At 42.7% G+C, this 16,210-nt stretch overlaps 1 protein-coding gene across 2 annotated transcripts in view; it reads right to left on the bottom strand.

The window, feature by feature from the left end:
* CERS6 (ceramide synthase 6) overlaps window positions 1-16,210 on the bottom strand; it is a 958,460-nt gene that overhangs the window by 542,459 nt on the left and 399,791 nt on the right. For both annotated transcript variants that reach the window (XM_069225278.1, XM_069225279.1), the window contains exon 4: window positions 15,198-15,255. In XM_069225278.1, coding sequence (XP_069081379.1) covers window positions 15,198-15,255 — 58 coding nt within the window. The remainder of the gene's footprint in view (window positions 1-15,197; window positions 15,256-16,210) is intronic.

Here is a 16,210-nt window from a genome sequence, read left to right as displayed (position 1 = left end):
CGATGTTATCAGTAGGCTCACATTTTAAACTTACAAAACCACAGAAATTCACCTTTTATAGTTAGAGCTAGCTCAAGTAACTATAACTTGTGCCGTAAGGTAACTATTACTCAGGTCCCCGCCTTGCACATATAGAAAACAAGCAAGGAAGCCCACAATTGTTTTTTTTTTTTCCGCTGCACCCGCTGATCTGCTGTGAATCACTGCACATATTTTAAAAAAATGCTTTATAACTCAGGGGTGGGGGGTCAATATGGGACCCCAGCACCAGAGCTAAGGGATCAGGGTGACTCTACCCTAGCCCCTTGTCTTTTTTTCTTTTACATTTTTTGGTCTGCAAACACTTCCTGGTTTGAAGTGTTGCCAACCAATAAGAGCTATGCATTTTCCGTGCACAAGCTCTTAGTCATCACAGCCAGAGATATACAAATGTATTTTCCCTTTAATATCTCCAAAACCACTGGATGGATTTACAGCAAATAAGTGAAAGGGTAGTCTACGTACTGAAAGCTAGCTTTCTGCCACATTTGGTGTAATTCCATCCAGTTGTTCGGACTGTAGCCTAGTTGAAATGTTCTATGGGAATTAAATGCAATATTTTTGCCCCCCCCCCTTTTTCTAGCCCCCTGCGTGATGGATCACCCTGAAACCTTCTGTGCGCAACAAGAATCACCAGGGCACTTCTTTTGGAAAATCTAGTGAAGATTCATCAAACGGTGCCAAAGATATAGGCAAGTCAAAAAATCACTTTTTCTATGGAAACATGGTCCTAACTAAAACTACCTAGTGTAGTGATGACCGCCAGTAGGTAATTAATATATATATATATATATATATATATATATATATATATATATATATATATATATATATATATATATATAGGCAAATGTACAATTGAAAATTTTACAATGTTCTGTAAATGGGAACAAATTTGAAATTGGAGGCCAGAAATTAAATTAACATCCTCAGATTGAATGATTGAATTGTGGAAGCAGCACAAGTGAATCAAACAGAATATAGTATGGGTGATGAATGGCCGCAATTGAATCAAGAAAAGCTCCGACATCCCAATTAAAATTGCATTTTTTATATGCGTTTGTTAGTTAAATAAAATATATCATCATTGGTGTATTTGTTTGATGAATTCTTGTTTCTATATTTTTTGCTAATTTTTCTCAAATCATCACAAGCGCTTAGGCTGTGGTCTTCGTCTTCCAGGAATGAGTCAGTGGGGATGCCTAGATTACGGTAATGATTCAGTGGGGGTCCTCGGGTTCCAGTAATGATTATGTAGGAGTCCACAGAAGTTAAAAGGTTAAGGACCACAGATATATTGCAACCACTGAACATCACTAGAGTAGTCACTGGGCCCAATATCAGACTTCACACATACTGGCACTTGTTTACTTGCTCCACCAACATCACAGTCTTGTTTGAATCAGTCAACAGCCGAAGTAACCACCTCTTAAGTTAGATTTCTTTTGTTGAAAAACAATACAATAAAATGCCTGATGTTTAGGGATATTTCCATGGTGGCCCCAATCAGATAAACTTAGTAATGGTCATCCCACCCTAAGACCATTTAGAGAAAAAGCCTCTAGCCAAGTGTTTGCTTGGTGGAGCTAGATCCAGATGAGGCTCCACTGGTGGAAACTCTGAATTTCTCCCTACCCTAAATGAAAAGAGGAATGGTCTTGTGAGGCAGGTAGACTGCAAATTAATTATGTTTTTTTAACTTGCCTATACCTTTGGCACCGTTTGATCCTTTTGTTTCTCATGCTACGTTCACAAACAATGTTACAATAACACAAATCCATCCAAATAGGACATAAAAATGATGTCCTTGGTCACCAAATTCTGTGTGTTGTGACCACAGCATGACTGTTGATGCTTCATCAGCTAGTTACTGACACCGAACAGCCCAGCGAACAGATTCCTTGAAATTGTGGTTTGTTATTTTAGCTAAATCTTCAGTTGGGGAAGTCAAAGAGCAGAGCAAGAGCAAAGCAATACTAGTTGATTCCAGATTGTACAGCACAGAGTGTCATTTCAATAAACTGCACACCAAAAGAGGAATGCTCATGCAAAGGGATAAGCATCATGTTTCAAACTTGTGAGTTTGTTGTACGCTCCAAAGGCCTCTGTGGGTGGTATTTATAGTGGTGTATATAGTGCAGCTGGGCGTGTGGCTGTCAGTTTAGCAGGAACAGTTGAATGACTCCATTATCACTAATCAAGCTGTTTACAATTTCGCTGCCGAGCACTTCTTTTAAAAATAAAATATTATTTTAGTAGGGCCATTCACGTATATTACATTATCCTTTTGGACATTCATATAATAACATAATAATGTAGCTTTGCAACAACAGCAAAACTCCGAAGGCCCCCATAAATTCATTCAAAGCTCACAGTTAATTGGCAGAATGCACATAGGGGACCCTACACACCTATGGGTTTGTAAGTCTGTTGATATGTTGTGAATATATAATCAACAGTGGAAGGCTTGAAATTATAAAATGCAGGTATAAGGAATAATTAGATGCATCTAGCTCCTCCGCAACAAACACAAAAATATGATTCAATATTAAAATGTTTAACAAAAATGGCCTAGCAGAAGGTAAATTGTTGAAACCGCTCTATGAAGTATGGTATGTGTTTCCTTTTTTCAGTTAAATAACTAATACGCAGTGTAACAGTTCTCTCACATTCACAATATCAGTGCATTCCCTCAAGCTGTCCTCTGACGATGGACATTTTTTAAGGCGCAGCTTAGTTTGCTTTCCAGTATCACTCGTAATGCTGCCAAATGTGCATTTGTTTGACATGTGACATGAAAAGCATTTCAGTTCGACACTTCGAAAAATACATATGTATCGCATTCGTGATGTGTAGTATTAAACTCTCAATCGTATCATCAAGTAATGCATGCAACATTTTGTTTTTAAAGGTGGCTGCATTTTAATGTACAATCAGCACCAGTTGTACATGCAACGCCACGTATCCTGCACTGTAATTCAAAAATAAAATGAAGGCTAAGTGGAACAGAGGCTTGACATACGCCACTGACATTAGCATCTATGTAACTGTTCAAAATGACATCGCATAACGAAAACGCGGCTTGTAACACCCCACTAGGTCTCTGAGTAGCCTGGTGTGTGCAAATTATAATAGCCCCTGAGCAGTACATATTATTAGCCCTCATAGTAGGCGACTGTATGCTTCTCAAAGTGATGGAGGCTGGAACCTTCCCATCACCATAGTTCAGACATTTTATCAGCTAATCTGCCAATGGCATGCTTACCACATCTCTAAGATGCAGTACTTCATGTTTCACTTTGGTCTACAGTCTACTACACAATTGGATCAGCAGTTTGCACCCCTCTGTCTTCCGTGCTGTTCAACAACTTTCATTTTTTGGTTGGTTGTGAATTGCTGTAACTCGCTCCAATCATGTACACTGTAACGCTGTAATGCACTGAGAATGTTTAAAAACACCTTTGCTTCACGAACCAGGCGCGCTTAAAGGACAGTCAGCGGGTGTCAGTTGCAACTCTGATGCAGCGGCAGTTCCCCTTCAGGGGCTCAAAGGCGTAGCCCTTTCACCTGTGAGCGCAAGGAACTACTGCTAAATTAAAATATTACACGTAATAATTTAATGTAGCAATGGTCACGCGAACACAAATTTCTTGTTTACATGAATTCTGCACTGCGCAGGTCAGTCCTTTGGGCCTGTCCTCCTGGCTCTTGGTGACGAGAGGGAGGGGGCTAAGGGGACGGGGCGACGATGCAGCTGCAGAGTGTAGTTTAAAAACACAATACTCTGTAGGTGGATGCCCGGACTGCGCACGTCTGATGGGCGTAGTTCAACTACGATTCCCTCACACACGAACAATCCATTTTATTTAGCAGGTATACTGTAAATGCCTCAGGCAGCACAGTATACCTGGCAAAATGTGGCTGCCCGGGGACACATCAGTGTATCTCTGATGCCAAAGAGAGGCCACAAACAGCAACATGGCAGGACCCACAAAACTGTCCCAGCTTCTGATCGGGCTGTGCTTCAAGTCTTATCAAGAAGCTGGGAGAGGGCTTGAGGGGATCTTCCTTTGAAACCTGGCCCTGCAGCTCTGCCTGGCTCCTTGTTAGGAGTCATGGCTTGTTGGTTCCTACATCCAGCATCTGATTCGATTCCTACCCTTCTGCTGCCATGGAACCTCTGAGTTGTCATAAAAGAAAGAAAGGTAAGTAAAAACAGTGTTGTTTCTTGGAGTATAAGTGAGGGAAAGTGTGTTTTAGAGTGATTTATAGAGACTGAGATTGAGTGACAGTGTGTATTAGTTTAATGTGTTTGAGAGTGTCAATGAGAATGAAAGAGTGAGAATCAGTGAGTGAGTGAGCATAAATAAGGGAAAGTGAAGGTGTAAAGCAGTGTGAGTTTGAATGAGTGAGGGGCTGATTGTGAGAGGCAGTGGGAGTGAGTCAGGGGTGTCTCTATCAATCGTGCAACAAGTGCAGTTTCACCAGGACACAAGTGCAACTGCACCTGCTACACTAATGAAGCGGAACACCTTTGCCTCAAGAGGTCAAAACAGAGCCCCTGTACACCAGTAGTTGTGAGTGGGGGTCAGTGATTGTGAAAGTGTGTGTGTTTGTGGGTGAGAAACATTGAATGTATGGATATATTTGTGCAAGAGGACACCCAAGGCATTTTTTGAAAACAATGAGTTTTACCCAAAGCATGTACTATGCTCCACCACTTTCAAAGATCACTAGCCGCCATTGAGTGACAGGGCAAAAGGTGAACAAACCATATGGAACAATCAGAGTACAACATTTCAAGCATAATCACATACAACATGTGAGAAATCGGGTTGTGGGTTGAATGGGGGTTGACCCAGTTCAAACAACAGCCACAATCTCCATTAGGTTGTAACACAAAAGTCACTAAATCAACTAGTGCTTAACACTCTGGTAGCTTGGCACAAAAGCAGCCAGACTTAACTTAGAGGCAATGTGTAAAGCATTTATGCAGCACATAAAACAGTAATAACGTGAAAACACAACACTAGAAAAATCCCATAACAATTTAGAAAAATAGAATCCATTTTAATAACTTATTTGACAGCATAATGACAAAAATCTAATCAGTAGAACAAGAGTTAAGAATTCTTAAATTTCAAGGTAAAAACTTACCTAAAAAATAGAAAGCACCAAGCATGGTCACCTAGTCACATGAAACCGGGGCAAAGTGACAAACATGGCTGATCACAATGGAACACGGGTTGGATATAAAGAGTGGATTGTGCTCAGTAGGCCTCGGTGAGCTCAGTAAAAAAACTTTTTGAGAAGGTTAAGTTCAGTGGGACAAGCCTTTAGGCAGCGCTGCTGGACAAAGTCTTAGTGAAGATTTCTTGGTTTGGACTTAGTCACGTTTTTGGCGAGAGTTCCAGGAAGCCGTATACTCCTTTGCCTAAGGCCCACTGAACAAAATTTGCTGCTGCGGAAAAGAAAGTAGCAGGAGCTGTTGCAAAATCAGGTCAACTAGTATTGCACCGTGGGCGGATAGGCAAGCATGTTGGTCTCTCAGTTCTCAAAGCCATTGTAGCCAAAAGTTATCCAAATCCCAAAATTGTGATTTTGGCTATCTATCTTAGCCCCACCACCAAGGGTCCAGGGCAGGAGGGGCACTGCTTGGGGGATCAGGACTCATCGAGCCTGGGCCCAGGTGCAGGTCTAAAATGGTTGGGGCCTTTTCTGTCCCAGAGGTTATAAATAGGAGGACAACCAACTAGCCATTGGAGTCACTTTTGTAGTTCTGGGTTGAGCAGCAGAACAGAGCAGGGCAGGCCTCTCAGATTCAAGGAAGGCTCCAGGCAGCAAAGCAGTCTTGTGGAGTATACAGCAGGCCACTGCAGCAGGGAGTCTTCTGAGAGACCTTCCACAGTGCCAGAAAGTACATCTGGTGCCTTCTTTGATGTAGAAGAAGTTTTTAGAGTATTCCCTTTGAAGTACTTGAGGTTCCCTTCCGCCTGTGCCATGGACCCAAGCAGGCTGCATGAACAATGCAGTGCTGACGAGTCCTTTGTGTGAAGGCAGGCCACAGCCTATACAGTTGCAAGTTGGGCTGTTCCCTGCTTTGCACCCTATCCTGCCAGTTGATGACCCATCCAAGCACACCTAATCCCTCTATTGTGTGTGGCTGGCTGGGAGAAATAAACAACATCCAACAGCCAACTACACCCAGTCATGTGACTCAGTAACCGGCTGTAAGCACCAAATAATTAGTGCAGGAAAATGCCAACTTTCTAAAAGTTACAAATAAACACGGTAACCCAATATTCCCCACAGAACTGGGTAATCTAAACTGTAAAGCACACAATGTTCATGGAGGAATAATTTGCATACAAATATTTAATGTTGTAATTAACCATAAATCAAATTCCATAAATGAAATAAATCTTCAAACAGTATGTAATTTGTTTCTGGAAAAATGAAGAATTAATATATATTCATTAATAATATACTCATCAATATAGCAAAGCAAGAAAGCAAATGTTTAGTGTTTTATACAAACACACTGGTTACCCCTCTAGTCCATAATCCCTTTACATCCAAGGGACAGAAGGAGAGCACCAACACTTATGACTCTCCAACCACAAAGGATAGAGTCCTATTTGCAGTCTTTCAAACAATCAGAAATCACTACTAATGGACTCCAGCAGCTCAAGAGAAGAATTGCATCATGGAGAGTATAAGGCCGACGTTTTGGTCTCCCAAGGCTCAAACCGTTCATGAGACCATCCTCAGAACAATGTATCAGTGTGGTTTAAATCACAATAATTGTTGCTTTCAACATCAATTCCCAGATCAGCACATTCAATGCTAGTCAGTTACTCCAGTATGAAGAATGGACAATGTAATTTCACCACAGATACGTAAACTCCCTGTGGTAGGTTGCGTTACGAGCGGATCAAGTAGAGTCAGAGAAGGGGTAACTGCTTTTTATGTTTGAAGTTTTATTCTCTGTTTTATTCACAGGACATTCTCTTATTCATTGTTTTTATATATTTGGTAAGCCTTGTGTTTTCTGCTCTTCTCAATTTCTTTCCCTTTTTCCTTAGGTTTCTTCTCCCTCTGGTCGGTTCTGATTGTGAAGGATGGGGGTGTCTCCTTCGAACTCCGGGCATGAAGGGAAAAGAAAGGAACAGGTAAGTCCTTCTGTGGAACTGGGCTGTTTATTGTGCTCGTGAGGGAAAAGGTATCAAGCAGGGTGAGTCCGTGAGGGGGTGGTCAGTGGTGGGGTTCAGGGTTCCTGGTGTCCATAAAGTGCCTAGTACCTTTCCTTCCCCTTCCCTTGTGTCTCACTCACCCTCCCCGTACTTCCTTCCGCCTCCCTGGTGCCTTTCCCGGTGCCCGTGATTCCCCGTATCCCTCCTGTCCCTAGGAGGGACCGTACCTTGTTAAGCCACGACCCTCCGAGGTCGTGGCGGCACTCTCGTGTCTCCGGCGCCTCTCTTTTCGCCGTTTCCCGCGTTTCTGTACACCTCCGGCGGTCCAACTCCTGCTTCCTCGATGGGGCTGCAGGTGACTCTGTTCTCTCGGTTGGCGTTCTCTCCTGTTCGCTCTGTTTCTCCGTCGCGTCTCCTTCCCTTCCCGGATCGTTGTCCTTCTTTTGTATTGCTCCCGGAACACGGAAGTCGTCGTAGCTGTTCCAGCGTGGCGTCCCCTCGTTGCCAGAGGAACGCAATATCGTCTCCGGGGAGTCTGCCGAGTAATGGCGAATTCGGGGTAAGTTAGACGCAGTCTCCGAGACCCGTCTACAGTCCCCTACCCATGATCGGGACTGCTCGAGGACCGAGGAGGATGAAGGAGGAAACCGGGAGAGGTAGTCGGCTGGACCTTGTTGGGAACCAGGGATGTGGCGTGCCTGGAACGTAAAGGGGTTGGAGTTCTAGGAACCATCTCAAGATTCTGGAGTTAGTGTCTTTGTGAGAAGCAAGCCATGTGAGAGGAGCATGGTCAGTAAATAAAACAAAGGACTTGCCTAAAAGATAATATTGCAAGGAGTCCACCGCCCATTTGATGGCGAGACATTCTTTTTCGATAGTTGGGTAATGGGTCTCTCGCGGAAACAGTTTTCTACTTAGAAAAACCACAGGGCGGTCGAATCCCTCTCCATCTGGCTGAGTGAGTACAGCTCCGAGACCGACGTCCGAAGCATCAGTATATAAGTGAAAACTGTTTGAAAAATCGGGGCATTTTAGTATTGTGTCTGTGGTAAGGGACTGTTTTAGCCTTTCAAAACTACTCTGTTGGGAGCCGGTAAATGGAGCCAGTTTCGTGGGTCTTTGTTTGGTCAGGAGATCAGTCAGAGGGGCTGCAACGGTAGAATAATTGGGGATAAATCGGCGGTAGTATCCTACTAAGCCTAGGAATGATCGTAGGTCTTTCTTCGTCCTGGGTTTAGCTGCTTGAAGTATGGCCTCAACTTTGCTTTTCTGCGGTTGTAAAGTGCCACTCCCTATGATATAACCTAGATATGAGACTTCAGTGTTACCTAGTAAACATTTCTTAGGGTTGGCAGTTAGACCGGCTTCCGTTAAGGCGGAGAAGATTGAATGTAGATGCAATAAGTGATCTTGCCAAGTTTCACTAAAGATGACAATGTCGTCTAGGTAGGCCGCGGTAAAGGTCTGGAAGGGTTTTAAGATTTGATCCATCAGGTGCTGAAAAGTCGCGGGAGCGCCGTGAAGACCAAAAGGTAAAACCGTGAATTGATAAAGGCCGGAGGAGGTTGAAAAGGCTGTCTTTTCTTTGGCATCAGGGTGGAGGGGTATCTGCCAATATCCCTTGGTTAAGTCAAGGGTTGATAAATAACGAGCCTTCCCTAATTTCTCTAAGATGTCATCCACTCTGGGGATAGGGTAGGTGTCGAACAGGGAGATCTCATTAAGTTTGCGAAAATCAATACAAAATCTTATCGATCCGTCTGGTTTAGGAACCAACACTACTGGGGAATTCCAGGGGCTGTTAGAGGGTTCAATAACCCCTAATGCTAACATTGTTTCGACTTCGGTTTCAATGATGGGTTTTCGTGCTTCAGGGATGCGATAAGGACGAAGACGCACTACATGTCCTACAGGTGTTTTAATGTGATGATATATCAATGAAGTTCTTCCCGGTATTTCTGAGAAGAAATGGGGATGTTGTTCGATTAGGGTGTTTAATTGGGTTTTTTCAGTTTCGGTGAGTTCTTTATTAATACTGGGTTTCTCTTCTGGATGTGTTGTTCGTAAAGGGTATAGATCTATTTCCCGTTCTTTGGTAGAAGAGACGAAACAATCGGCGTTCGTTTGCTCTTCAGTCTCTTCTGAAGGTCTCCATTGTTTTAATAAATTTATATGGTAAATTTGGGTTTTCCTCGGGCCGGTGTTTATCTCTAATAGATAAGTAACAGGAGAGACTGCTCTAATAACCCTATAGAGTCCTTGCCATTTAGCAATCAGTTTATGTTCAGATGTCGGTCGCATGATGAGGACCTGGTCATTGGGGAGAAAAGAACGTATTTTGCTTCCCTTGTCATAGTACGATTTTTGTTGTTTTTGAGCCGTGACTAAATGACTATGGACATCTTCCCAGAGGGTCTGCAACTGACTTTTGAGTTGGTGGATATAGTCAATCAGGGGTTTCCCTTCTTCCTGTTCTTCCTCCCACGTCTCAGCGGCCATATCTAGGAGACAACGAGGCTGTCTCCCGAAAACTAATTCAAAGGGACTGTGTCCCGTGGAAGACTGTTCGTGGGTTCGTATGGCATATAGGACCAAGGGAAGTTTCTGATCCCAGTTGCGACCGGATTCGTCCACAGTTCTCCTCAACAGTGTCTTTATAGTACCGTTATATCGTTCTACCAGCCCGTCTGTCTGGGGGTGATAGACCGAGGTCCGTAGTTGGGTGATCCCTAATATCTGACATATCTGTTTCATGAGTTTTGACATAAAGGGTGTACCTTGATCTGTCAGTATTTCCTGGGGAAAACCTATTCGGGAGAATACTGTTATCATGGCTTGTGCTATTGTTTTGGTGGTCATGCTGGAGAGGGGTATGGCTTCGGGGTATCTAGTCGCATAGTCAACTATGACTAAAATGTAAGTATGTCCTTTAGAAGAGGGAAGTAGGGGTCCTACAAGATCCATACCCACCCATTTAAAAGGGATATCAATAATGGGTAAAGGGTATAGTGGCACTTTCCTGGGCATTCCTGGTTCAGTTAATTGGCATCTAGGACATTGGGAACAGTATCTGCGTATCTGTGCATACACTCCGGGACAATAGAATTTTCGCATCAGATATTCTTCTGTTTTTTCCCGACCATAATGACCTCCCCCGGGTTGATTATGGGCTAAAAACAGTACTTGGGCTCGAAATGGTTCAGGGACTACTAACTGTTGCTTGGTTTCTCCCTTAACAGTTATAGTTATTCGGTGTAGGAGGTTTTTCTTGATAAGAAAATAAGGACCCACCTCATTGGTAATCTCCGTTTTGGCCGAGCTCCAGGCGTGGGAAAGGGTAGGATCTTCTCTCTGGCAGGTTTGGAAGGAGATGGGCCTGCTGCTAATTTCCGCTACTAGTTTAGGAATTTCCTTCGTCCTTCGGGTTTCCTGATATTGTCTTCTCTCAAGTCTTTTCTCATTTCGTGTGAGTTTCTTTCGGTGGGGTGGTACTTCTATGGTGGAATCGGAAAAGGGGGCCTCGGTCCACCACTCAGGAGTTACAGCGGTTCTGCGGACTTGATCTAATAGGTCATAGAATCGAGTATAATCAGTCCCTATAATGCAGTCCTCGATTAATCGATCCATTGCCCCTATCGAAACCATATCCTGAAAGGGCCCCCATTCGATTTTAACCATTGTGAGGGGATAACTTCCTTTGTCTCCATGTATAAAACAGATGGAGACCCAGCGGTCAGTAACCGAGGTATCAAAAGGGATTAGATCCTTTCGGATTACAGATTGGCTGCATCCCGAATCAATTAATGCTGAAATGACCTGTCCATTTATGTTGACAGCGTATCTAAATTTCTCATTCCCTTTTCCTGTACATAGAACTCTACGTCGCGTGACCCCAATTTCCATGGGTTCCGGTCCTTCAGCTTTCCTTGGACATATTCTTGCAATATGGCCCTACTCTCCACAGTGGAAACATTGTGGGGACTGCATAGGGTGATGTTCAGCGGGTTTAGGGAACCGTATTTCTTCTGGGAAATACCTGGGAACTGGTTTTGATGGAGGGATCGGAGGTTTTTGGAAAGGTCTCGGAGACAAAGGCTTAATTTCTGTGGAGCGATGGAAAGCACAAGCCAAATCAATAGCAACCTCCGTGTCCACCTTTGGATGTTGTCATATCCAGTTCTTAGTACTAGGGGGCAGGGAATCTAAGTACTGCTCTAAAATAATTGTCTTAATGACATCCTCCCGGGTTGTCCCTATGGGTCCCAACCATTTTAGGGCCAAGTCTTTCACCCGAAAGTAGAAGGAGCGAGGGTCCTCGTTCGTACTCCATTTTATTTTTCTAAATTTTAAACGATAATATTCCGTATCATGTCCGACTCGTCCCAGGATACTTTTTTTTATATCTTTGTAGGGGGTAGTCCCGTCAGGGTTGGCGGATTGGTATACGGTCTGTAGAAATCCAGTAAGCAGGGGTGCCACATACTGACCCCAGCGGTCCTCTGGCCATTGAGCAGACGAGGCTACCCTCTCAAAATTAGTAAAGAACGAGTCCGGGTCTTCCCCCTCTTGGTACTTTTGTAGAACCAAACTGGGAACGTTTGGATGTACCTTACTGGTCGCTATTGTATCTGTTAACTTTTGTAATGCGGTCTCATGCACTAGTTGGTTATTGGCTAAGATTGTAGCCTGACTTTTTAAGGCCGATTGTAAGGCCTCCCGGTCTTCCTTGGCCTCTCTTTGGTGTGCTTCCCACACCAACTGTAGGTGTCTTTGTCCTTCTGCAAGTTGCTTAATCATATCCTCGAGGGATGGGGATTCACTCATGATAAACCACGCTCGTAAGCCCACCTGGAAACTGAATCCCACTTCTGACACCACTGTGGTAGGCTGCGTTACGAGCGGATCAAGTAGAGTCAGAGAAGGGGTATCTACTTTTTATGTTTGAAGTTTTATTCTCTGTTTTATTCACAGGATATTCTCTTATTCAATGTTTTTATATATTTGGTAAGCCTTGTGTTTTCTGCTCTTCTCAATTTCTTTCCCTTTTTCCTTAGGTTTCTTCTCCCTCTGGTCGGTTCTGGTTGTGAAGGATGTGGGCGTCTCCCTCGAACTCCGGTCATGAAGGGAAAAGAAAGGAACAGGTAAGTCCTTCTGTGGAACTGGGCTGTTTATTGTGCTCGTGAGGGAAAAGGTAGCAAGCAGGGTGAGTCCGTGAGGGGGTGGTCAGTGGTGGGGTTCAGGGTTCCTGGTGTCCATAAAGTGCCTGGTTCCCTTCCTTCCCCTTCCCTTGTGTCTCACTCACCCTCCCCGTCCTTCCTCCCGCCTCCCTGGTGCCTTTCCCGGTGCCCGTGATTCCCCGTATCCCTCCTGTCCCTAGGAGGGACCGTACCTTGTTAAGCCACGACCCTCCGGGGTCGTGGCGGCACTCTCGTGTCTCCGGCATCTCTCTTTTTGCTGTTTCCCGCGTTTCTGTACACCTCTGGGGGTCCAACTCCTGCTTCCTCGATGGGGCTGCTGGTGACTCTGTTCTCTCGGTTGGCGTTCTCTCCTGTTCGCTCTGTTTCTCCGTCGCGTCTCCTTCCCTTCCCGGATCGTTGTCCTTCTTTTGTATTGCTCCCGGAACCCGGAAGTCATCGTAGCTGTTCCGGCGTGGCGTCCCCTCGTTGCCAGGGGAACGCAACATCGTCTCCGGGGAGTCTGCCGAGTAATGGCGAATTCGGGGTAAGTTAGACGCGGTCTCCGAGACCCGTCTACACTCCCACTGGGCTCGAATCAATCATAAAAGATTTATTCATTTATGGAATTTGATTCATGGTTAATTACAACATTAATAGCATTGAATATCGCTGAAATATTTGTTTGCAAATGATTCCTCCATGAACATAGTGTGCTTTGAAAACTTTCTGAAAGTGGCATTTTCAAAATTGTAACTTATAATTCGACTTTACCATTAAAGAAGTTTTTTTACTTACAATTTCTCTGACGCCAAACATAAAATGTTACCTACAACCCAATGTTATCCTATTGGAAAGGTAGGCCGCTTCAGTAATGAAAAACAAATTTAGGGGGTTTTCACTACCACAACAAGTAAAACTTAGTACATGTACAACGTTTTAGCTGCAATGCACCCTGCCCTATCGAATCACTAGGCCCTACCTTAGAGGAGTTTAATGCTTGACAAGGGGGTTATATTGCCAAGTCAAATTGGCACGTTAAAACTGCATTCAGGCTGCAACGGCAGAATTGGGACATGTTTTAAAGGACAACTCCAGTTGTTAGCACAATAAGTGCTGCAGGCCCACTAGTATCGTTTAATTTACAGGCCCTTGGTATATGGTATACCTTTCCTCAAGAGATCTATAAGTAAAGTTAATATGCCAATAAAATGTAAACCAGTTTTACCATGTTTAGAGGAAAGAGCACAAGCACTTTAGCGCTTGTTAGCACTGGAAGAGTGCCCGATGACATAGAACTAACAAAAACAAAATCTGAAAAAATTTAGAGAGGTGAAGGCATAATGTTTGGGGGGAGTGACCCTGCATCGAGGGCCAAGTCCAACACAACAAATCAGCATGATGTGATACAACAGGACAGCAAAGCACCAACAATGCTTATTTTTCACATCTTATTCAAAGCCCAATTGTCAATGCTGCTTTATCCTAACATCTATTTCTCAGAGTTCCTGACCTCCAATTTTATGCAAGACCTATTTTCTTTTTATGAGAAATGCACACGAGCCACCAAAGCAGGGAAAGGTTTGGCGAAAAATCACTCAGGAAATTGTCATCAAAGCTTACACCACATCTCTGCTTATTTGTAACATTATGCTCAATCGCATCATCCCATTCCATCATTTTACGCAGCACAATATATGAGCATTTTACTAATTTTGAACAACATCTACATATCATGGTTTTCCTTTACTGTAAATTGTGAATATGCCTTTTTGTAAAAATGTTTGAATGAAAACACTTCCTAGGCCCTAAAGCATTGATAAATTAAATCTTTCATCCTTCTGCTGGCAAATAGGACACTGGTAGTCTATAAAAAGCACACACTTGATTCACATTACAATTCTGTTGTACTGTAAATTGAAACATGTAGACAAACACTTCCATTCAATGGAAATACAATATATTTATATACCACCTGCAGAGGAAAAGGGCTAGCGGTCCTAACTACCTACTTTTCTATTGTTTTCGATAATCTTATCAACCAGGAAATTGTGACAAGGGCAAATAAACTGCTAGTAGAAAGCTGTATTTTACTGCTGAATATCAACATCAACAATATGGAGATAGAAGAATATCGAGGACAGAATATCGAGGTACAAAATATCAAAAGTTAAGTGCATATAAATAAGTATAGATTTACTATTCCTACCTCCACATCTACGTGCCTTGAAGATAGACATACTGTGTATGTACATATATGTGGAGTTAGGTAAAAAACATCTAGAATGACCTACCTATTGAAATCCTATATTCGATATTCCATTCTCTGTATTATGTCTCATTGATTTGTGATTTCGACATTCAGGGAGAGAACTAGTATAAAAGGCAATTAACCAACATTAACCTACATTGTCAAAAATGCAGCGATGCAGTAGATTTTTTGGTTACTGAACAGTTTCCTGCCTGCTCTACATTTTCGTACAAATAACCAGTCACAGAAAATGGGAGCTCAGAAGAGTAACTTTGACATTTTTGTGATCTATTGTGACCGTGCCCAAAATATCTCAAATTGTTCTTGCTAGTGCAGACTTCACTTGTGTCCAAAGATTAAGCCTATTACAGCACGGAAATGTTGTGTGCCACACTGAAGGCAATGTAGTGGTTGAGGTTCAATAATGCCCCGAGGAGCACTTGCTGTTGGGCCGATACTCAGGTCAGAAGCTTCAACACATTGGACAAAACTGCTATATTATTTTACAGCAATGTTATTCGAAAAAATATGAGCTCTTACCTTTTTTAAGAATCGTATTCCATAAGTAAAAATGTAAAGATAAAATGTAAATCTCCACCTGCATAGGGAAAAAGGAAAATGTTATGATATTACACAATTTCTCATTGTCCCTCTTGAAAATGTTCAACCTCACCTTGTTATTATCTATGTAGTACACAACAATAAAATCGAGCTTTGCATTTCTATATTGTCTTTGAACAAACATTTGTAATGCAATACAGCCCTCAAATACCCTACATATCTGTCATGTTTCTTTTAGTACTCAGTGACCAACGCTGTAATGAAGTGGAATGTAGACATAAAAACACACAATAGAAAACTTTGGAAATTGTGGTCGATTGGTGATGGAGAGGTCAAGTGATATTCTAGCACAGATGAAAATTGGAAACAAAATCCAGAGCAAATTTGAAAACCTATATTAAAATCTTGACACTCCCCTATTAGCTGATGATTACATTTTAAAACAGAAAACTGCTGACATTCAAATAATTTTCCTATTAAAAATTAATATAAAACATATCTTTTAGAAGACCATTATGCTAGATTTTTTGGATCTGAGTCGCAAACGTTTTTGTGAACACCCATATTTACTAAGGCTTTGAGCTGGCCATAACATAAAGCAAAGCATTGCATGCTATTTACTAAGCAGCAGAGTTTTGTGCTGAACAGACAAAACCTGCTTTTTGATTCCTCTGCCATCAGAAATGTTACCAGTCTATAATACTGGCTAGTCAGGGGCCAGGCTAAATCTATTAAAGCAAACTTTCCGCTTGCTGTTTTCTGCCATGTGTTTCCTTTACTCATATAAAAGCAGTCATGCTCAGTTTTGGCCTAGTGCACTGCATTTCCTTTTCTCTGTTTTTAGCTCGAGCACGCACGTGATTTGACCTGTTGTAAGTATTGTGGGCTTTAAACCATGCCCATCTCATGCCCAACACTTTCATTTGTTTCTGGGCTTACCTTTCAAAAATCCCTTGATGTCATTGGTAAATGCTTTATGTTTCTCCCGCCTT

The sequence above is a fragment of the Pleurodeles waltl genome, chromosome 3_1 (assembly GCF_031143425.1).
Source record: "Pleurodeles waltl isolate 20211129_DDA chromosome 3_1, aPleWal1.hap1.20221129, whole genome shotgun sequence".
Classification (NCBI taxonomy): domain Eukaryota; kingdom Metazoa; phylum Chordata; class Amphibia; order Caudata; family Salamandridae; genus Pleurodeles; species Pleurodeles waltl.
Note: the sequence above shows the minus strand (reverse complement) of the source record. Positions and strands in the feature narration are given on the sequence as shown.